A 19,238-nucleotide genomic window follows, 5' to 3' on the forward strand; every position below is an offset into this window, starting at 1 on the left:
TTGAAATGACTTATTTTTATGGATCTAAGCCTTGAAATAACTTCGCTGAAAGACTTGAGCTTAATCTACAGACAAACTTACAGACAAACTTGGCATGTTATTGCAGGCTTAATGAAGTCGCAGTTGAATGATGGCAACGAAATTATGCTGCTATGGCTGGCACTGCTGGATACCACAAACGCCGATGAAAAATGTTGCAACGGTACTGCAAGCAACAACAACCATATACGACAACCGTTGTGCCTAAAATGCTACGACGGTCAATGGAGGATGTTGCGACCGGCCGGTGAGATGACGTGCCACAGTGGACGAGGGTAGACGTTCTGACCCGTAAGACAACATGCTTTAATCAGCAACATGTTGCAAAAGATGGAACAAAATGCTGCGAGGTCGACCAAAACTTGATTAAATATGAGTCGACTAGCAAGCCCCATAACTAAGGAGTATATAAATAGCGGGCCACGATTTGGGCCACTTGCAAGGCGTACGCAAAAGGCAGCGAAACTTGACTGGAACATCCGATGCCCAGGAGACAAACCACAGCACCGTATGTACTTGCTGATTGCACTTTGTTGGTTGCGTGCCGTCGAGGGAAGTGTGCCCGGCACGGCTTGAATCTCTCTCACCGCGGGCGTGCTTGTATACACACGTACGGTGCGAGCGAGATCCAGGGTCGGTCGTACATGCACGCGCATGAAGAAGCTTGGGTGTTGGCCGCTAGCCCTAGCTGACTAGCTCCACTGTAGTTGCTACATCCCGCGCACTTTGCGCCGTGTGCACCGAGCCGGGCTCCGGCGAAGCCTCCGGGCAGCTTCCTCCCGGCAAGCACTTTTCGAGGGGTCGTCTGACAGTACCACATACATGATGGTGCTCCACCCGAAGAACACAACACAACTCCAACATTTCCCTCCATTCCAAGGCTCCCACAGCCACAGGTACCCATGATGGGCGACCGAAGGACGCGAATCTTCCACGAACACCACAGTGAACTTGAGGCCATGCAACCCGGCATCGGTCCAGACGAAGCGACCGAACCATCTCAGCGTGACCGGTGAGAGTGACGCCGCTGGCCGGTCACTGAGAGCAGCCACGTCACTGGGCCAGTGAGGAGTTCGTTAGCTCCATTAATAATGTAATAAGACGGATGATAAAGTGGTCCGAGTATCAGTGTCGGCCAAAGCGTACGGATCACGTACACACACGCAGATCCGCAGATCTACCCGTAAAATATCGTTCCCTCCTCAATTATTTATACATTTATACTACTCCGGTCTTGCAACTTTTCTCCGGTCTTCGGTCAAACTTGCGGACTGCTTCACGGTCATGAACTGTGCTTAGCGCTTGCCCGGTCCGGCACTATAAATCCTCCCCCTCCCCGTCGCCACCACACCGAGCTCACCCTCAGTTCATCACAAGACGCCGCTGATCGGCAAGCTAGCTAGCCAGGTGCCGAGCTGAACCGGGGGCGGGGATGGAGGACACGGCGGCGACGCTGGCGGCGGAGCTGGACCGGCTGCTGGCCATGGCGAGGGAGCTGGAGGCGCGCGTCGACGGCGACCAGGGCGCGCCGGGCGCCGCCAGGGAGCTCTGCGCGGCGCTGGCCGAGTCCGTCGACCGGGCCATGCGCCTCGCCGGGAGCAGCCCGCGCGGAGGCGGCGGCGACGGCGAGGGCAATGCCGGCACTGGCAGGGCGAGCGTGAGCGGGCAGGTCAGGGGCGGCAGGAAGGCGGGGGCGAACAAGGTGCGGACGCAGGTGCGGGTGGCGTCGGTGACGGACGCGGGGCCGCTCAGCGACGGGCTCAGTTGGCGCAAGTACGGCCAGAAGGACATCCTCGGCGCCACGTACCCCAGGGCGTACTTCCGGTGCACGCACCGCCACTCGCAGGGCTGCCAGGCCACCAAGCAGGTGCAGCGCGCCCACGCCGACCCGCTGCTCTTCGACGTCGTCTACCTCGGCGCGCACACCTGCGCCCAGGCCGCCGCGATCCTCGCCGGCCCGGAGCTGCAGCCTCCTGCCGCCTTCGGCCGGGAGTACCAGCAGAGCTCGCCGGTCGCGGCGCCGGAAGGGATTCAGTGGCCGGTAGAGCCCGTGACGCCGCCCCCCTTCCCCTCCTCGCCGGCCAGCTGCTACACGCCGGGGAGCCCCTGGTGCCAGCCTGCCGGCAGTTACGGCTACGCTGCTGGCGGGGCTGACATGGAGTACGACGCTGAGTTCGTCGAAATGTTCTTGAATCTGTCCGAGGTTCAGAACCTGTAGGTGCTGCGGCCAGTATCGTACTGTACTAGCATTTAGATTCAGACTGGTGTGATCGCCGGCCTGAGCAGACAAATTTGCCGAATTCTCAAGCAGGGGGTCTGCATCGAACGATAAGTAGTTAGTGTTAGTCCAACTGGTTCCGACCAGGTTATTGAACAAGTCGTGAAGGATGATAGCCTGCTTGCCATGGCGAGAGAAAAGAAGTGAACCATCAACGTCCAGGGACTTTAATTTGATTCTGGCGTAGGCGAACCGTAGAGCAAATATGAAAATATTTGAATCCTCATCCACCAGGGTACAGCTCCTGATTTTAGCGCGTGGACGCAGTTTACTTGATTTCCCTCCTACTCTGAGGCAGAGAGTGAACGATAATCCTACATGTACTAAGGACATGTACAATGATGCTATCTTAGGTGTGCCATGTAGAATAAAGGGAGCGCCTGGTACTCAGCTAGCTGAGTTATAGTATGGTCTCAATCACCTGATGTAAGATGATGTCATTGACAAGTTGTCTCAGCCCGTTTTCTGTTTGTGAGTAGAAGCGGAAGCCTGTTTGTTGTTTTGTCGGCCCATTTTCTGTTATTGAATTGAAAAAGCCTGGAGGCCCAAGTTGTTGTCTCGGTTTCTTGTTTCAGGTGTGTTGACGGGTTTCTCTGTTGATGGTTTTGCCTCCCCAGGAACAGGAAAGGTGAGCTATTGGTTTTGGACAAAAACGGATAAGTGACTAAAAAAAGAATGGAGGTTGGTCCATAGTACAGTGGGAGTAAAAAAAATTAAAAAAATTACAAAAAAAACCGTCCATTGAAAAAAGTTGGTACGACATGAATATATATAGTCTGGCACAAAAATTATTAATTGAGAAAAATAACACATCAAAAATAAGGGTGGTGAAAATGCATGTTTTGAAATTAGTTTATTAAAAAATTAGAAAAAATGTGAGAAAAATGAATATGCCATTGATTAAAAAATGAAGACACAAAAAAGGTATAATTAGAAAAAGGAGCAACAAAATGAAAAAACTAATGAGAAAAAATGATTTCCCAAACTTTCCACTCGTAGCCCCTCATCTGTAACAGAACAGTATAAAAAAGAAAACAAAAAAACAAATGAGAAAAATAAAAAGAAAGCAACAAAAAGAAAGAAAAAGAAAACTAAAAAGTAAATAAAGAACAAAAAAGCATTAAAAAACCAATGAGAAAAATGATTTCCCAAACTGCCTGTCGGAGCCCCTAATAGCTCAAGTTCCAAAGAACCCTAGAACTCGAGGTTGAAAAGTTGCGCCTCGACATTGCAAACTTGCAAATTGCATCGACAACATTGATAACTTGCAGTGGCGCCTCAAGTTTGAAAAGTTGCACTTGCACCTCGAGGTTGAAAACCATGCAGTTGCGCCTCAAGTTTGAAAACTTGCAGTTGCGTCTCGAGGTTGAAAAACCTTTCAATTGCGTCCAGACATTGGGAACTTGCAATTGCACCTCAAGGTTGGGAACTTGCAATTGCGCATTGAGTTTGAAATCTTGCAGTTGCGTCCGGACATCGGAAAACTTGCAGTTGCGCCTCAAGGTTGAAAACCTTGCAGTTGCGTCCGGACATTGGAAAACTTGCAATTGCGCCTCGAGGTTGAAAAACTTGCAGTTGCGCCTCAAGTTTGAAAACGTGCAGTTGTGTCTCGAGTGATAAAGACCGAACCTCGATGGCGAGATCCGATCCGTTGTTGCGTCCCGACCTTTCACGACACTCCACCTTCAGCAGTAGTAGCCTCTCGCCCGCGCACGCGATGTACGTGAAGTAGAGGGATCGAACCTTACAGTCCAGCACGAGAAAACCAATCTCGACGACGGTACTCACGCACAAAATAATTTCCACGAAGAGAAATCGCAACACATAGGTTTTCTAAAGCTTCCTTCAAAACTTAGGGATTTTTAGACAGCTTCCCCCAAAACTCGATACGGGTATTTACCCTAAAAGCACATCGTGTCTATTCGTAAAAATATAACCTGACCTCCTTTTACAATGACACACACCTAGGCTTTATAGAATAGCCAACTTAAAACACACGCATAATTAAAACCTTTTCAAAAGATACACGTACACATACTTCTTTTAATCTGGACTCTATCTAGATTTAGACTACTAATTAATCTAAGAACCGGCAAGCCTGGCAGGCCCCATCCAATCTCCTTCAAACATTTAAATATCCATGTGAGAAACTTCCTGATGACCATCTCTTCTGGTGGCCGTGATCGTTCAAAGAAGTACAAGCAAATCGTACGTTTCCTTCAAATTTGTTTCACCCGGCTAAAAACATAATCGTGCATGCATATTGGGATACATGCATCCCCAGCTATTACCGTGTGGTTTGGCTGCCTCGTTTGATCTCTGTCAAGTCTCTTGACGCATGGATGTTGAAACGTTGTACTGTTGGACTCCAACTTATTTGTCCCCGTACACCATGCAGCGTGCGTCACATGAACCAATGCTTCTATTCCTTTTTCAGATTTCTCATCACAACGTGGTGGAACGCACACATGATGGCTGCTTGGCATATATGTTTCATGCATGGACACATTATGAGGGGCGAGCGGAATAATATATGTCATGGTATTTAAATTACATGCGGTCATATCATCGAGGTTGCAAACTTGTTGTTGCGCATTGAGTTTGAAATCTTGTAGTTGCGTCCGACATTGGAAAACTTGCAGTTGCCCCTCGAGGTTGAAAAACTTGCAGTTGCGTCACGAGGTTCAAAACCTTGCAGTTGCGTCCGGACATTGGAAAACTTGCAATTGCGCCACGAGGTTGAAAAACTTGCAGATGCGCCTCAAGTTTGAAAACTTGCAGTTGCGTCCGGACATTGGAAAACTTGCAGTTGCGCCTCGAGGTTGAAAAACTTGCAGTTGCGCCTCAAGTTTGAAAACTTGCAGTTGCCCCTCGGGGGTGGAAACTTGCAATTGCGCATTGAGTTTGAAAATATTTTAGTTGTGTCCGACATTGGAAAACTTGCAGTTGCGCCTCGAGGTTGAAAAAAATTTAGTTGCGTCTCGACATTGCAAACTTGCAAACGCCTCAAGTTTGAAAACTTGCAGTTGCGCCTCGGTTGAAAACCCTGCAGTTGCACCTCAAGTTTGAAAACTTGCAGTTGCGTCTCGACATTGGAAAACTTGCAGTTGCGCCTCGAGGTTGAAAACCTTGCAGTTGCACCTCAAGTTTGAAAACTTGCAGTTGCGTCTCGAGGTTGAAAAACCTTTCAATTGCGTCCGGACATTGGGAAGTTGCAATTGCACCTTGAGGTTGGAAACTTGCAATTGCGCATTGAGTTTGAAATCTTGCAGTTGCATCCGACATTGGAAAACTTGCAGCTGCGCCTCAAGTTTGAAAACTTGCAGTTGCGTCTAACATTGGAAAACTTGCAGTTGCACCTCAAGTTTGAAAACTTGCAGTTGCGTCTCGAGGTTGAAAAACCTTGTTGTTGCGTCCATACATTGGGAACTTGCAGTTGCACCTCGAGGGTCGGAAACTTGCAGTTGCCCCTCGAGGGTCGAAAACTTGCAGTTGCGCCTCGAGTCTGAAATGTTGTAGTTGCGTTCGACATTGGAAAACTTGCAGTTGCTCCTCGAGGTTGAAAACTTGCAGTTGCGACTCAAGTTTGAAAACTTGCAGTTGCGTCTCAAGGATGCAAAAACCTTGCAGTTGCGTCCGGCCGTTGGGAAACTGCACTTGCGCCACGAGGTTGAAGACCTTGCAGTTGCGTCCCGACATTGGAAACTTGCAATTGCGCCTATAACTTGCGGTTGCAACAACACCCTAGAAGGCTTGCGGTTGCAAGAAAATTCTATACAAGACTTGTGGTTGCAACAACACCTGAGAAATACTTGTTGTTGCGAAAAACCCATATAAGACTTGTTGTTGCGAGAAAACTATACAAGAGTTGCGTTTGCAAGTAAAAAAACCATAAAGACATTGAACATTAAAGAAAAATAAAAAAAATAAAAAAGTGTTAATACTGAACAAAAATAAAATAAAAAAGTGTTAATATGGATAAAAAGAAAATAAAAAGAAGATGGATTTCACACACAGGGGCATCGCATAGCAAAAAAAGAGTTGGAACCCATACATAGTAGCATTTAGAAGATAAATAAAATAGGAACATGGAAGTCTAGATCTCTCATACTACTTAGATGTTGTGTTGATTGCCACATAAAAAAAGCACAAAAAAAGTTCCTTCAGGGGGCTGATGATTCCTGAACACTGCGTTGCTGAACTTGCTATCTTTTGGCATCCTTTCCTTCATTATGCTGGCATTCTCAGGATGTGCACAACACATATTATGTTTACGCCCCCTTCGTTGCTGGGTTTGAAATTGAAAACAACGCCGTCTGCTTCTTGAAGTTTGTTCTGGGTTGCAAAGACACCCCATTGCTTGTTGAAAACCATGCGCCCATCATGATCTTGGTGGTATCCAACATTCATATATTCTCCAGCTTCAAAGCAAATACCGACAACACCTTCTGGTAGCAAGCTCAACTGTTCAGTCACCTTGCTTGGGATTTTCTACATAAAAGAAGATAAACATCAGACAGGAAAAAAAACATATATAGGACAAAAAAATGAATGAACAAAAAAAAATCAGGTTGAAAACACATTTACCATCTGCTTGCTTGCAACGTTTGTGATTGTGAGACGGCGCACGAAAGGAGATCCAATGTACCCATAATTGATGGTAAGAACCAAACCCAACTTTGATCCTTCATCATCACTTAGAACAATACCCTTTGTGTAAACAACTAGTGGAGGAGGTACTTCCTCATGTTCATCATTTAGGAACTCGTCATCCGACTCAATGTTGGACCCCTCTGCAGCAGCGCCCTGGTCTCCCGCATCCTCATCATCAACAATCATGTGCTCAGCTGGACCTCCATCATTTGCAACACACATGCAACCACCATGGCATACATATGACTTGGCCATGCGCCGTGATGTGTCAAAAAACAACTAACGCACCACCGCCAAAATGGTAGTCCGAGACAAACTTTACCCAGTCATCACCACCCATCACGGTGGTCTCAGACCCACTGTGCACATCCAACGAATACCTTCGCCCATGTGCTTTGAAATTGAAGAGCCCTCTAGCTATATGGCTCAGACTGTCCCTTACAGTGCATGGTATGATCTTCAAAAAAAAGACAAAACAATAAATACAAACAGGGTTAAAACAAATTATAAGAAAAAACTGGGGAGTGAAACAAAAATAGAGACATTCAAAAGATCATCCCGATGAAAAAGTAAAAAAATTACTGCAAATTCCTTGGTGCCGTTGTTGACAAAAATTCCCCATTTTTCTGCAGTGTTGCTGCTGCAGTGTTGCTGCTGCAGTGTTGCTGCTGCAGTATGAGTGGCAAACCGCGCAAACCATCCCGACCATATAAAAAAATTAAGAACAAAAACATCTCATCAAAAAAAACTTTTGAGCATCACAGGAATACAAAAACATTCACACACATAATTAATAAAACAAAAAAAGGTAAAGAAAAAAATGTTTCACACATGATAGCATGATTCTTGGTGACTACACATTCAGACACTGTCTACTCGAACCAAAAAACACATAATCATATTGACCATCTTAAAAAATAAAAACCTCTCTGATTGGACTGAGAAAACGATTCAACTAAAAAAAGAAAAAAAATAGTACAGAGCTCCAATAGCAGCAGATAGAGTGGAAAAAAATGGTACAGATACTACAATTAGTTGATACAGAGCGAAATTGAGATCAAACCGCGGGAGTTATTCAAAATTGAAAAATGCCTTCTGAAACTGCATAAATCACAATTAAAAACGCCTCTGATACTGTAAGTAGTCGATACAGACTGAAACTAAAAAATGCCAGAGTTTGTCTCAGATGGAGCACAAAAAATTCAGTAAAAAAACAAACAAAAACATCAATAGTGTGATACTGCTGTAAGATGGTGTCAGTATATGAAACCAAGCAAAGGTAAAAAAAATGGTGTCAGTACAAAAAAATGAAAAATTATTCAACTCATACTTCTAAAAAAAATGTCTTCAAAGTGCCAGAGAGGGTACCCACAGTCAGTTATTGTCAACTTTCAGTTAAACTATCAATAGTTTCAGTTTCCTGTATACTGTCCGCTGGTGAAATTCAGAACATTTAAAATGTGATTTTCAAAATCAAATTCCAAAACAAAAGAAAGAAGTGCTAGATAAACAATTTAATGTGATTTTAACTCAACTTCCAATGAAAATGTGAGTTTCATTGTTTCAATCACACCACAAATTCAGACCTTCAGACCTTACTGCATCATCTAACAGTATACACTCTAGACCAACACTAAGAAATGACCTTCAGACTAAAAAAAATCATCTACCGATATGTATCACAGAACAAAACCTATCTGCTTCTATATATATAGACATTCAGGTCGATCGAAAAATTAGGACACATACGTAGAAATACTCAAAAAATAAAAAGGATAACATACTACCTGAAAAAAAGCAGATCCACGTACAATCATATAGAAAACAGGAAAACCATGTAATCAAACATGAATCTACTTCCCATCTAAGGCACAAAAACCTAGTCAGAAAGCATGTATCAACCCCCTAATCTCATCCGCCCACCCATCTAAAAGGAAAACAAAAACAAAATCTACATGAATACCTAACAACCTCCCCATTCTATTCATTACATCTGCACTAACCCTAGAACTACAACAAATGTATCAACCCCCTAATCTCATCCGCCCACCTATCTAAAAAGAAAACAAAAAACAAAATCTACATCAAACCCTAACAACCTCCCCGTTCTATTCATTACATCTACACTAACCCTAGAACTACAACAAGAAAATAAAAAAAGTGGGGGAAGAAACCATGGGGAGAATGCCTTACTTCAACAAAACGGCGATCTCCTCTCCACTTTCAGCTCTCCCCTTCTGTATCCCAATTCGACGATGAACAGAGCGCTCGGGGGAAGGGACTAGGGAGCCAGAAGACGAACAGAGGACCTGTGGGGAATGGAGTCAAGTCAGAATCAGGACGCTTCGGTCTCTTATATATATAAAAAAAAGAGGAGCGGGGGAGTGCAACGGGCGGGGGAGTGGAGAAAAAAAGAAGAAGAAACAAGCCCAACACGATACGGGCCGCGATAACGGGACAACCAGTCCAGCCGCAAAAATGCACGAATCGCTATGCGAAAATAATCGACGGTCCACAAAGTGAATGAGACCAAACTTGAAACTCACCTCCTGATTTTAGGGCGTGGACGCAATTTACTTGATTTCCCTCCTACTCTGAGGCAGAGAGTGAACGATAATCCTACATGTACTAAGGATTTGTACAATGGTGCTATCTTAGGTGTGCCATGTAGGATAAATGATGAGCTGGAGGAGAGAGAAGTCATAAGAAAAGGCTTGTCTTCTCTTATTTAAGAGAAGACAAGAGATGATCTCTTAACACAATATGTCTCATCATACTTGTAGGAATTCCTAGTTATTGAAGATAGGGCTAAAAGATGATCCATTGTAGACATTTTTTCTTGCCATATCTAAATTACATGCAAGACTTAAGATAAGGCTACCTTATCAACCATTGTACATTCCCCTACCAAACCTTCCAAACAAATCCTATCACCACGTGAGTTTCGGGGTGGGCCCTAGCCGCTAATCCTGACCCAATTATCACCTCCATATCAGCTTTTACGTACGCGCTTAGGCTTCGGCCTGGACGTTCACGTCGATCGTGTACCCTGGACCAATGGCCTAGCTGCTAGCCTAAAAGTTACACGCACGTACTATCATGATTGGGTTGGTCGATTTTACCGGGGTCAATATGAAGCGTTAGATAAAAAACAAACGCGGCAAATTGCATTTTCTTTCTCTAACCGTTTTCTTCCTGAAAAACATATCACACCTTCTTCCTCCCGCCGCCTGCTACCACCACCCGTGTCTGGCTGCAGAAAAATGGCATGGGTTGGGCGGGCCATGGACCATCCGGCCTTGCCGTAGCTCCGCCACTGGGGGAGGATGAGTACGTGGATTTTCGGGCCATGAAACACAATTCCTATAGTCCCCAGCTTTCTGGGCCAAGCTCCGTCACTGTCCCCCCCTCCCCCCACCGTCATGCTTGCCGTCGCCCCAGGCCATCCCTGTAAGCCCCGTTGAACTCTAATTCCGGAATTGACAGCAGCTGCACCCCGCACCCCTAAGATAGACACCGGGGCCTAGCTTACCCGACGAACCTGCACCTCCGCACCCCTAAGATAGACACTCAAGCCAAGCTTCCATGGCAAACCTACTCCTCCGCACCCCTAAGATAGACACCAAGACCTAGCTCTCAGATGAACCTGCGGCCTTAGTGCTCCATCCGCCTCATGTCACCAGAAATCAAGTAAGCTAAATTTCCGTTTTCAGGCGACTGGCGTGCAACTAAACTACTTAAATTATTATCACATTAGCTAAATGTCAGTCGATTGAATTTCAAATTTAGGGTCAATCGAAGAAGGAAGAAGAAGAAGAAGAAGAGGGAAGGGGCTCGCTGGAGGGCTACCTCATTATCTATCTTAGGGTTTAGGGTGGGAACAGTGATGGGGCTTCGCTAGAGAAAAAAACCCACACACATCATTCGATTGATGTGAGGCAGTGTATCCAATTCCAACCCCACACACATGATACCCAGACTAGCCGAGCAAATTTATTGGAATACCGCGTTTGGACTGTCGAGTACAACGCGTAATAGAACCTTCGTTTCCGAAATCCTTCATTAACATCTGACACTCCTCAAGGACCGGGGCCGCTAGATCCTTTTTTTTTTGAACATCAGTACAGACACAAGCGCTCATATACACGCGCATACACTCACCCCTATGAACGCACATACGCACATCCTACCCCTATGAGCACCTCCGAAAGATTGAGCCGGCATATCATCTTGAGATTTACGAAGTCACCGTAGGCGCCTCGTCATCGACGGGAACGTCTCCTCCCACTGATTGTGCATCGCCGGAAATCCTGAAATAAATCCAGAAATAAATGCGAGCACCAGGATTTGAACCCTGGTGGGCTGTGGATACCACAGTCCCTCTAACCATCTAACCACAGGTTGGTTCGCGGGCCGCTAGATCCTAATGGCTCTTAATGGCAACTTGCGAGATGCATGTACGTAAAAGACAACGAAATTTCACTGGAGGATGGGTCCACGGACAAGACACGCAGTGCACTTGTCGGTCTAGTTGCGTCGCTTGCTGCCCAGGGACGGTGCAGTGATCGTGTGGGCGCGCCGGCATGCATGACCGTCGTACCAGTTTGTAGCCCTGTCGCTGTATCACCCGTACATGCATGCATGGACGATGGTTGGTTGGCTCGTACCGTACGTACGCACGCGCAGAGGCTTCTGCCTGGACGTACGCTTCGATCGTGTACCCTGGACCAATGGCCTAGCTGCTAGCCTAAAAGTTACTACACGCACGCACGCACTACAATCACTGTCCCCGCCGCAGTTCCGTTGTGCCGTGCAACCCGAGTTGCCGGGAAGCCGCGCGCCGCCTTCCGGGCAACTTCCTCCCGCTCCCGGCGAGCCACCAACGCGCTTCCCATCTGGGAGTCGATCGAGGGCACGGTGCCGCACCAACGTACTCCACGTACTGACTCGGCGGTGAAACTTCCGGGAAGATCACACTGAACTTCGCGACATGTATCGCCACTGTGAATCTGTGATCGAGGCGAGAGTGAGTCTGAACGGACCGGAAAGCCACGGCGCTGGTTACCGCGGCCGGCCACGTCGTCCGTCAGGCACTCTGGGTAGCCCGCCAGTGGCAATTAAATAAGACCAGAGAGTATGGTCGGGGAGCAGAGCGTACACACACTGTACGTTGGTGTACCGGAGCAGTGTCCGTCGCCCATGGGCCACAAGCGAGCAGAGTGGTACAGTTTTGGTCTTCACTCTCGCTCGATTGATTCCAAGTCTCCAACTTTTCTCCGGTCTTCAGTCAACCCGAAGTCCCGAACCTCGCTTACAGATCAATGATTCCCGGCCATGAGCAGTGCTTAGTGCTTACTACCACTGATCCGGCACTATAAAAGAGCCCCGCCTCCCGTCGCTGCCAAGCTCATCATCACATCTCGTGACACGCCTGCCGCCGATCGGGTAGCTAAGTGTGTGCTGAAACTGGGCGGAGGGCCGGGCATGGAGGACGCGACGGCGACGACGCTGGCGACGGAGCTCGACGGGCTGCTGGCCATGGCGAGGGAGCTGGAGGCGCGGGTGGGCGCCGACCAGGGCGTGCCGGGTGCCGCGAGGGAGCTCTGCGCCGCGCTGGCCGCGTCCGTCGACCGGGCCGTGCGCCTCGCCGGCCGTAGCGGCAATGCCGGCGGCAGGGCGAGCGTGAACGGCCAGCGCAGGAGCGGCAGGAAGGCGGCGGCGGCGAAGGTGCGGACGCAGGTGCGGGTGGCCTCGATGCAGGACCTGGGTCCGCTCGACGACGGGCTCAGCTGGCGGAAGTACGGCCAGAAGGACATCCTCGGCGCCACGTACCCCAGGTCCTACTTCCGGTGCACGCACCGGCACACGCAGGGCTGCGCCGCCACCAAGCAGGTGCAGCGGGCGACGGCCGACCCGCTGCTCTTCGACGTCGTGTACCACGGCGCGCACACCTGCGCCCAGACCGCCGTCCTGGCCGGCATGGAGCAGCAGCAGCCGCCTGCTGCCTTCGGCCAGGAGCCGCAGAGCCCGCCGGAAGAGGTTCAGTGGCCGGCAGAGCCCGTGACTCCGTTTTCCTTCCCCTCCTGCTGCCACCTTACGGGGAGCTACGGCTACGCGGCGGCGGGCGGCGGCCTCGGAGTTGACATGGAGCTTGAAGATCAACTCGACGAGCTGTTCTTGGACGTGTCAGGGATTTTCTAACCGGATGTTCAGAACCTGTCAAGTCACGTAGTACAAGAATGCGAACTCAGCTACTGTTTATGGAACTTAAAACTCCATTATTACGATGGTGGACCTGTAGAACTGTAGAAGCACTCGGCGCGAGCGCCATTGCATCAGCAGGTAAACACTGCTGCTCCTCCGACCAAAGCAGCCGTCGTGCCTGTCGCCTTAGAGCATCAACAAACCGGTCTGGCCAAATCTAGACCTCTGTACGTCCGCGAAAAAGTTCGTTCATAACTGTGTCTCTCAAACTAAATCCTCAAATTCATACTTGTTTATCCGACGCTAAAACTAAACTTACACGCATAGTTGAACACACACATATGTCATCGGACCACCAAAAATCGACAATGTTCGACTAGCTACAAAAGTACAAATGATACAACGATGGAGGAAGTTTGTCCACGCCCTTACCTTTGCCGTCTTTGTTGCGGAAGTAGCTTTTGAAAACAAGAAATTGATCAAGGCAGATGTACTCAACACTCGAGCTGTTCGAGCACCAAGGTGCGGACCGCCCGGCTTCGCTCCCTTGCATGGGTGCGCATCACTTATTGCGAATATGCGAGGACCATTTCATATGTTTGATAAATGTTTTACTATTGATGGTAAAATGAGATGACACTTCTAAACTGACAATAGTAATGAGGGGGGAGGGGAAGAGAATGAAGATGTGTGTGTGCGCGCGCGCGGGCGAGAGAGGGAGAGGGTTGGGTGGTGGGTGGGGGGGAGGGGGGGAGGGGGGGAGGGAGGGAGGGGCGGGGAGAAAGCCACCACAGAAAGCCACATGCTATCATATTTGCTTATATCTCAATCATAACCATTTTCTTATCAATGTGCATATATCTTTTTTTCTGTTATTTGTGCCAATGCATAGACAATTAACAAATTTGGGGAAAGGTCTTACATAAAACATTTGAAAAATATTAATTCAAGCATTTTAAAATGTTAAATGAGTACAAAGAAAATGTTTGTCATATATATGAAAAATGAATGGAAAAAGTTGATCATGTTTTTAGAAAATGCTAATCAACCATTTCAAAAATGTTAATCAAGTATTTGAAAAATGTTACTCAAGCATCTCAAAATGTTAAATATCTATAGATTTTTATTGTCATGTATAGAAAAAAGGTATATATAAAAATACAATATGTATGAAAAAATGTTGATCATGTATTTAAAAAATATTAATCAATATCTTGAAAAAAATTTAAATCTGTAGAGAAAAAAATGTTTCTGATGTATACAAAAAATGTTGACAAAAGATATACAATGTGTATGAAAAAAATGATCATGAATTGTGAAATGTGAAACGTGTGTAAAAAATGTTAATTGTCTATGAATGTAAATAGACATTAAAAGCATATAAGCGAGATACCGCTCACAAATACGCACATACACTAACCCATATGAATGTATACACACACGCCCTAACTTTGTGAGCACCTCTTATAGACTGAGCCGGCACACCATGTTGAGATTCACGAGTCGCCACAGACTTGTTTTCTAGTTAACGGGAACTTCTTCTGATGGATTCATTTCACCACATGTAATCTAATCATCCGAGTTACGCTTAATTCGTGTGCGACAAATTCTTTGATTTGGTGTTTTGAACCGAGTCTCAGTCCCAGTCCCAGCGCATCCGTCCGGGGTCGCGTCGCGTCCATGTAGAAAACCTTTTGACGATTCCGGGCTCAGCACTGTCGTTCCCAAAGTAGTTTCGTTCCGGGCTTCACCTGCACTGCACACGCCGCGTGAAAGCAGATCGACGTGACTCGCTAGCTCCACGACCCTACTCCCTGTAGGCCAGGACCGGCCGGTTACACACATCGTTCGAACTTTGAACCCTTCTCTTGTTGGACCGATACCGTGTACCACACGGACTGGCTGCTGATTGCGCCTTTTGTGTCCAGGTCCAGCGACTGTACAGAGGCTCCTTGCGCGTGCACACGGCACACGCCCCTCGGCTTGTACGCACTCTCCAGTCCTGTCACCGTTTGTACGCGGGTCATGCCAAGTCCACATGCTACATGTCGATCGTGCGTGCCCCTGGCCCAAGTTGGCTCTATACTATGCCCGCTTGCACTGCTCACTTCCCGGCAACGGCCAACCGCGCGCGCCGCCTTCCGGGCAACTTCCTCCGCCCTGCCGCGGCGCAGATCGACCGCACGTCCGGGGATGAGGTGACGGCACCAAGCCACGTACCGGCGCGGCACAACGCCAGGCGCTTTTTCCCTCCGCGGTTACTGTCCGCCCATGGACGGCAGCGGCGACGAAACTTCCAGGCAAAGCAAGCTGAAGTTCACCTGCGCCGCGTCGATGGGTCCAAACGAGGCGATCCGGTGAGAGCGACGCCGCTGGTTATTGCGGCTGGCCACGTCACCCGTCAGCTACCGGGGTGGACAGAGAGCGCATATTCATGGCGGCCCCATGGTGGTGGTGGCCTTGCCCAGGACCAGATGGGAGGGAGAGGAGAGGAGACTAGGACCGGTCCGAGCGTGACGTGTCTCTTCCTTTCCTTCCTCGGTTCAAAGTCTCGCGCTTTTCTCCGGTCTCCAGTCAAACAAGCTCCGGATTTTTTTTTCATAATTCCCGTCCCGGCCATGGACAGTGCTTGCTTGGGTCCGCTGGCCCTATAAAACCCTCCTCCTCCTCCTCCCGCTGTCACCACCAAGGGAACTCATCATCATCAGTTCACCGCAAGAACGAATCCCCGCCAGCCACTAATCGGCCAGCTAGACTTGGTGTGCCGGGCATGGAGGGCGAGACGACGCTGGCGACGGAGCTGGACGGGCTGCTGGCCATGGCGAGGGAGCTGGAGGCGCGGGTGGACGGCGACCAGGGTGCGCCGGGCGCCGCCAGGGAGCTCTGCGCCGAGCTGGCCGCGTCCGTCCACCGGGCCGTGCGCCTCGCCGGGAGCGAAGGCAATGCCGGCGGCAGGGCGAGCGTGAACGGGCGGCTCAGGAGCGGCAGGAAGGCGGCGGCGGCGGCGAGGGCGCAGGTCAGGGTGGCGTCGATGCAGGACCTCGGGCCGCTCGACGACGGGCTCAGCTGGCGCAAGTACGGCCAGAAGGACATCCTGGGCGCACCGTACCCGCGGGCCTACTTCCGGTGCACGCACCGCCACTCGCAGGGCTGCCAGGCCACCAAGCAGGTGCAGCGCGCCGCCGCCGACCCGCTGCTCTTCGACGTCGTCTACCACGGCGCGCACACCTGCGCCCAGGCCACCGCGCTCCTCGCCGGCACGGAGCAGCAGCCGCCTGCTCCCTTCGGCCAGGAGCAGCAGAGCTCGCCGGCTGCGGCGCCGGAAGGGATGCAGTGGCCGGAAGAGCCCTTCACGCCGCCCTCGTTCCCCTCCTCGCCGGCCGGCTGCTACACGCCGGGGAACTCCTGGTGCCAGCTTGCCGGCAACTACGGCTACGCTGCCGGCGGCGGCCTCGGGGCTGACATGGAGTTCGACGAGCTGTTCTGGAATATGTAGTTTTTCTAACCGGAGTTTCAGAAGACTGTAGGCGCCGCGTCCACTATCGTACTGTATTCCCACTAGTAGTACTTAGATTCAGACTCGTGATCATTTATCACAATGGGAGCTATATCTAGAGTAGATATAGTACCATCAGTCCATCACTACTAGTAGTGGTAATAATACACTGGCCACTGCAAGAACACCAAATTGATCTACAGAGACTCTGAACTGCAGCAATATATTATGGATCAGCACATGCACAAAGCCAGTCTGTGCAGTTTATTACAGCAGCAGGGGCTTCATAAGCTAGTTGAGCAACAGAAATGTGCACTCACTACAGCACAATGTCATCACTACAGGCACCAGGAAAAGGTTCTCAGGGATTTACAAGCACAATTTGGGGGAACCGGTGAGAGTACCTATACTGAACTCTTCTCCTTGCTGTCCTGAGGAGCTTCAGGGCTGCTCTCCTCTGCTTTGTCCAGGTTCCTCAAGGCTCCCCTCAGCCCCAGCACAATGAACAGATTGGTGAGTGTGAGGAGCGATTCCGCCGTCCCGTGCAGCAAGTCCACGTTAGACAGCGAGGTCCCGTAATGAACTTTGGCTGAAAGAGGACGGTGATGTGTCGGTAAATACTTATTGTATGTATGTATGATTCACTGAAACCTTAATGATATTATGCAATTACCATATATCCCAGCAGGTACTGCTCCGGGGATAAAAGGCCGGTGCAATGTGCATGAAACAAAAGGGAAATAATTAATGACGTGAGATGAGGCATAATTTTCTACGAGCTAGCTAAATAGTGGAAGCTAAATAATTTAAAATAGAGGAGACCTATGTGTACAGCAGATGGACACATACACATAGTATTTTGTTCAGACAGTTAAGTCCCAATCAAATGGCAAGGCTCACACTAATTGAGGAACAAATTGGTTTGTTCGTGCTACTCATAGGGTAGAATTTTGATTGATTGTCCACTCTACTGATTCAACATCCCTTTCCCTTCCTACTTCGTTCTACAAAATCCAACCAGTAACACAATTCACAAAACAAATTTTCGTTGGTCATTACTGCCTCCGTTCCTAAATAGATGACCCAACTTTGTACTAACTTTAGTACAAAGTTAGTACAAAGTTGGGTCATCTATTTTGGATCGGAGGGAGTATATGTCTTCTCCAACTACCTGAAGTATGTACCACTGAAAATTGCTCAAAATAAACCAGCTTCAAATTTTCTTTTCTACAGGCTTGTGTTAATCATTTGCCTTGGCTGTAGTTCAAAGAAGACGTTCGGCTTTGGGAAGATGCGAACATCATAAAAACTATTGGCCGGTTGCTTTGGAACAGTATATAGAAACCTGCACTCCTGCAGTGGTGCTCTCTTACCAAGTGTATGGACATTTTGTGTTTTAAGTTCATTCCATCCACAAACTTCCTGTGTTTACACGCACATGAGCACACTATCGCAGTCTCAGTTGCAACGTTTTGTCGACCTAGAACACATTTTGCAGATGTAAGCTGAGTGCCAGGGCATTTTGAATTGTTCAAATATGTCTGACAGCCACAAAATGCAGGTAAATTTTCTGCTCCCGCCATACCATTCATGTGAGACAGTTCTCAGTTTCTCATGATGAAATCCATATCAATTTCTACACACAGCATCGTCTATCAATTTCTACACCCAGCATCGACAGTACTCACCCGATATGTAAAATTGAGCTTCTGATAGTGGCCAAATTGCCCAGTAGCATTCACATTCAGTTATCTAACCACTTCTACAATCTTTGCTGCTTCTCTGCTCTGGTAGTGTTACTGGCAATGTTCACCACGAAACATACAAGTATTTTCGCTCCCCAACCACAACAACTACTCTAGATTGACACGTGAAAGCAGCGAGACGAAAAGGGAAGAGGAGGACGCGTACTGGTGGCGCCGACGAAGGCGAGGAGGAAGTAGAAGCCGAAGAGCGTGAGCCCCGGCGCCGTCTTGGACCGGGTCATGAAGTAGAGGAACCCCAGGTAGGGGAACAGGGACACGGCGAAGAGCTGCGACGCGATGCTCTGGGAGTCCACGCCGGGCGCCCACGGGTCCACGGGGAACATCCCGCACCGCACGGCCGCGTTCCGTCCCCTCCTCCTCCTCGCCGCCGGCGCTCTCCGTTTGGGGAGAAGGACGCGCTCGAGGAGGTAGCTGCCGCCGGGTCGCGCGGCGGGGAGCGGCCGCGCCGGCGCGCGGCAGGCGGCGGTGGCGGCCAGCATTTCGGCGCGGGGAAGGAAGGACGAGCTCCCTCCGTTTGGGTGGCTCGCGTTGCTCTGTGGAGGATGACGCCCGGAAATGGGCTGGCCCATAAGCCCAGAGCTGGCTAAGTGGGCCATGGACCGCATGCCAGCCCATGAGAACGCGTGCTCGGCCTGTCGCAGGCCTGGCCCGGCATGGTTATAAGCCGTGCCTGGCTGCGAGGAGGCCCACGTGCCGGCAAGACATGTCTTGTTTTTTGTTTTTTATTTTTTATATAGGCAAAAAAGCCTAAATAGCATAAAAAGCCCATTAGGCCAAGACATGTGGGCCAAACATGCCGCGG

General features: G+C 49.1%; 4 protein-coding genes across 5 annotated transcripts; 3 read left to right on the forward strand and 1 right to left on the reverse strand.

Moving 5' to 3' along the window:
- The first annotated feature begins 1,391 nt into the window (after window positions 1–1,391).
- Window positions 1,392–2,543, forward strand: LOC123147319 (transcription factor WRKY19). The gene has a single exon (XM_044566549.1). It carries the CDS (start codon window positions 1,472–1,474, stop codon window positions 2,255–2,257), a length of 786 nt encoding a protein of 261 aa, XP_044422484.1. The 5' UTR covers window positions 1,392–1,471; the 3' UTR covers window positions 2,258–2,543.
- Window positions 2,544–12,118: 9,575 nt separating this feature from the next.
- LOC123147346 (transcription factor WRKY19-like) lies at window positions 12,119–13,432 on the forward strand. The gene has a single exon (XM_044566581.1). The coding sequence runs from the start codon at window positions 12,455–12,457 to the stop codon at window positions 13,169–13,171; it is 717 nt and encodes a 238-aa protein (XP_044422516.1). The 5' UTR covers window positions 12,119–12,454; the 3' UTR covers window positions 13,172–13,432.
- Window positions 13,433–15,549: 2,117 nt separating this feature from the next.
- LOC123147334 (transcription factor WRKY19-like) lies at window positions 15,550–16,857 on the forward strand. The gene has a single exon (XM_044566571.1). The coding sequence runs from the start codon at window positions 15,945–15,947 to the stop codon at window positions 16,668–16,670; it is 726 nt and encodes a 241-aa protein (XP_044422506.1). The 5' UTR covers window positions 15,550–15,944; the 3' UTR covers window positions 16,671–16,857.
- Window positions 16,858–16,868: 11 nt separating this feature from the next.
- Window positions 16,869–18,971, reverse strand: LOC123147356 (uncharacterized). 2 transcript variants are annotated; one of them, XM_044566591.1, is made up of 3 exons: window positions 18,582–18,971; window positions 17,344–17,361; window positions 16,869–17,259 (listed from the first exon to the last, which is right to left on the reverse strand). In XM_044566591.1, exons 1-3 carry the CDS (start codon window positions 18,913–18,915, stop codon window positions 17,075–17,077), a joined length of 537 nt encoding a protein of 178 aa, XP_044422526.1. In that variant the 5' UTR covers window positions 18,916–18,971; the 3' UTR covers window positions 16,869–17,074. The 2 variants fall into 2 exon arrangements, with proteins under 2 accessions (XP_044422526.1, XP_044422535.1); XM_044566600.1 differs by lacking the exon at window positions 17,344–17,361.
- Between the last annotated feature and the right edge of the window lie 267 nt (window positions 18,972–19,238).

Source organism: Triticum aestivum, chromosome 1B, assembly GCF_018294505.1.
Source record: "Triticum aestivum cultivar Chinese Spring chromosome 1B, IWGSC CS RefSeq v2.1, whole genome shotgun sequence".
NCBI lineage: Eukaryota > Viridiplantae > Streptophyta > Magnoliopsida > Poales > Poaceae > Triticum > Triticum aestivum.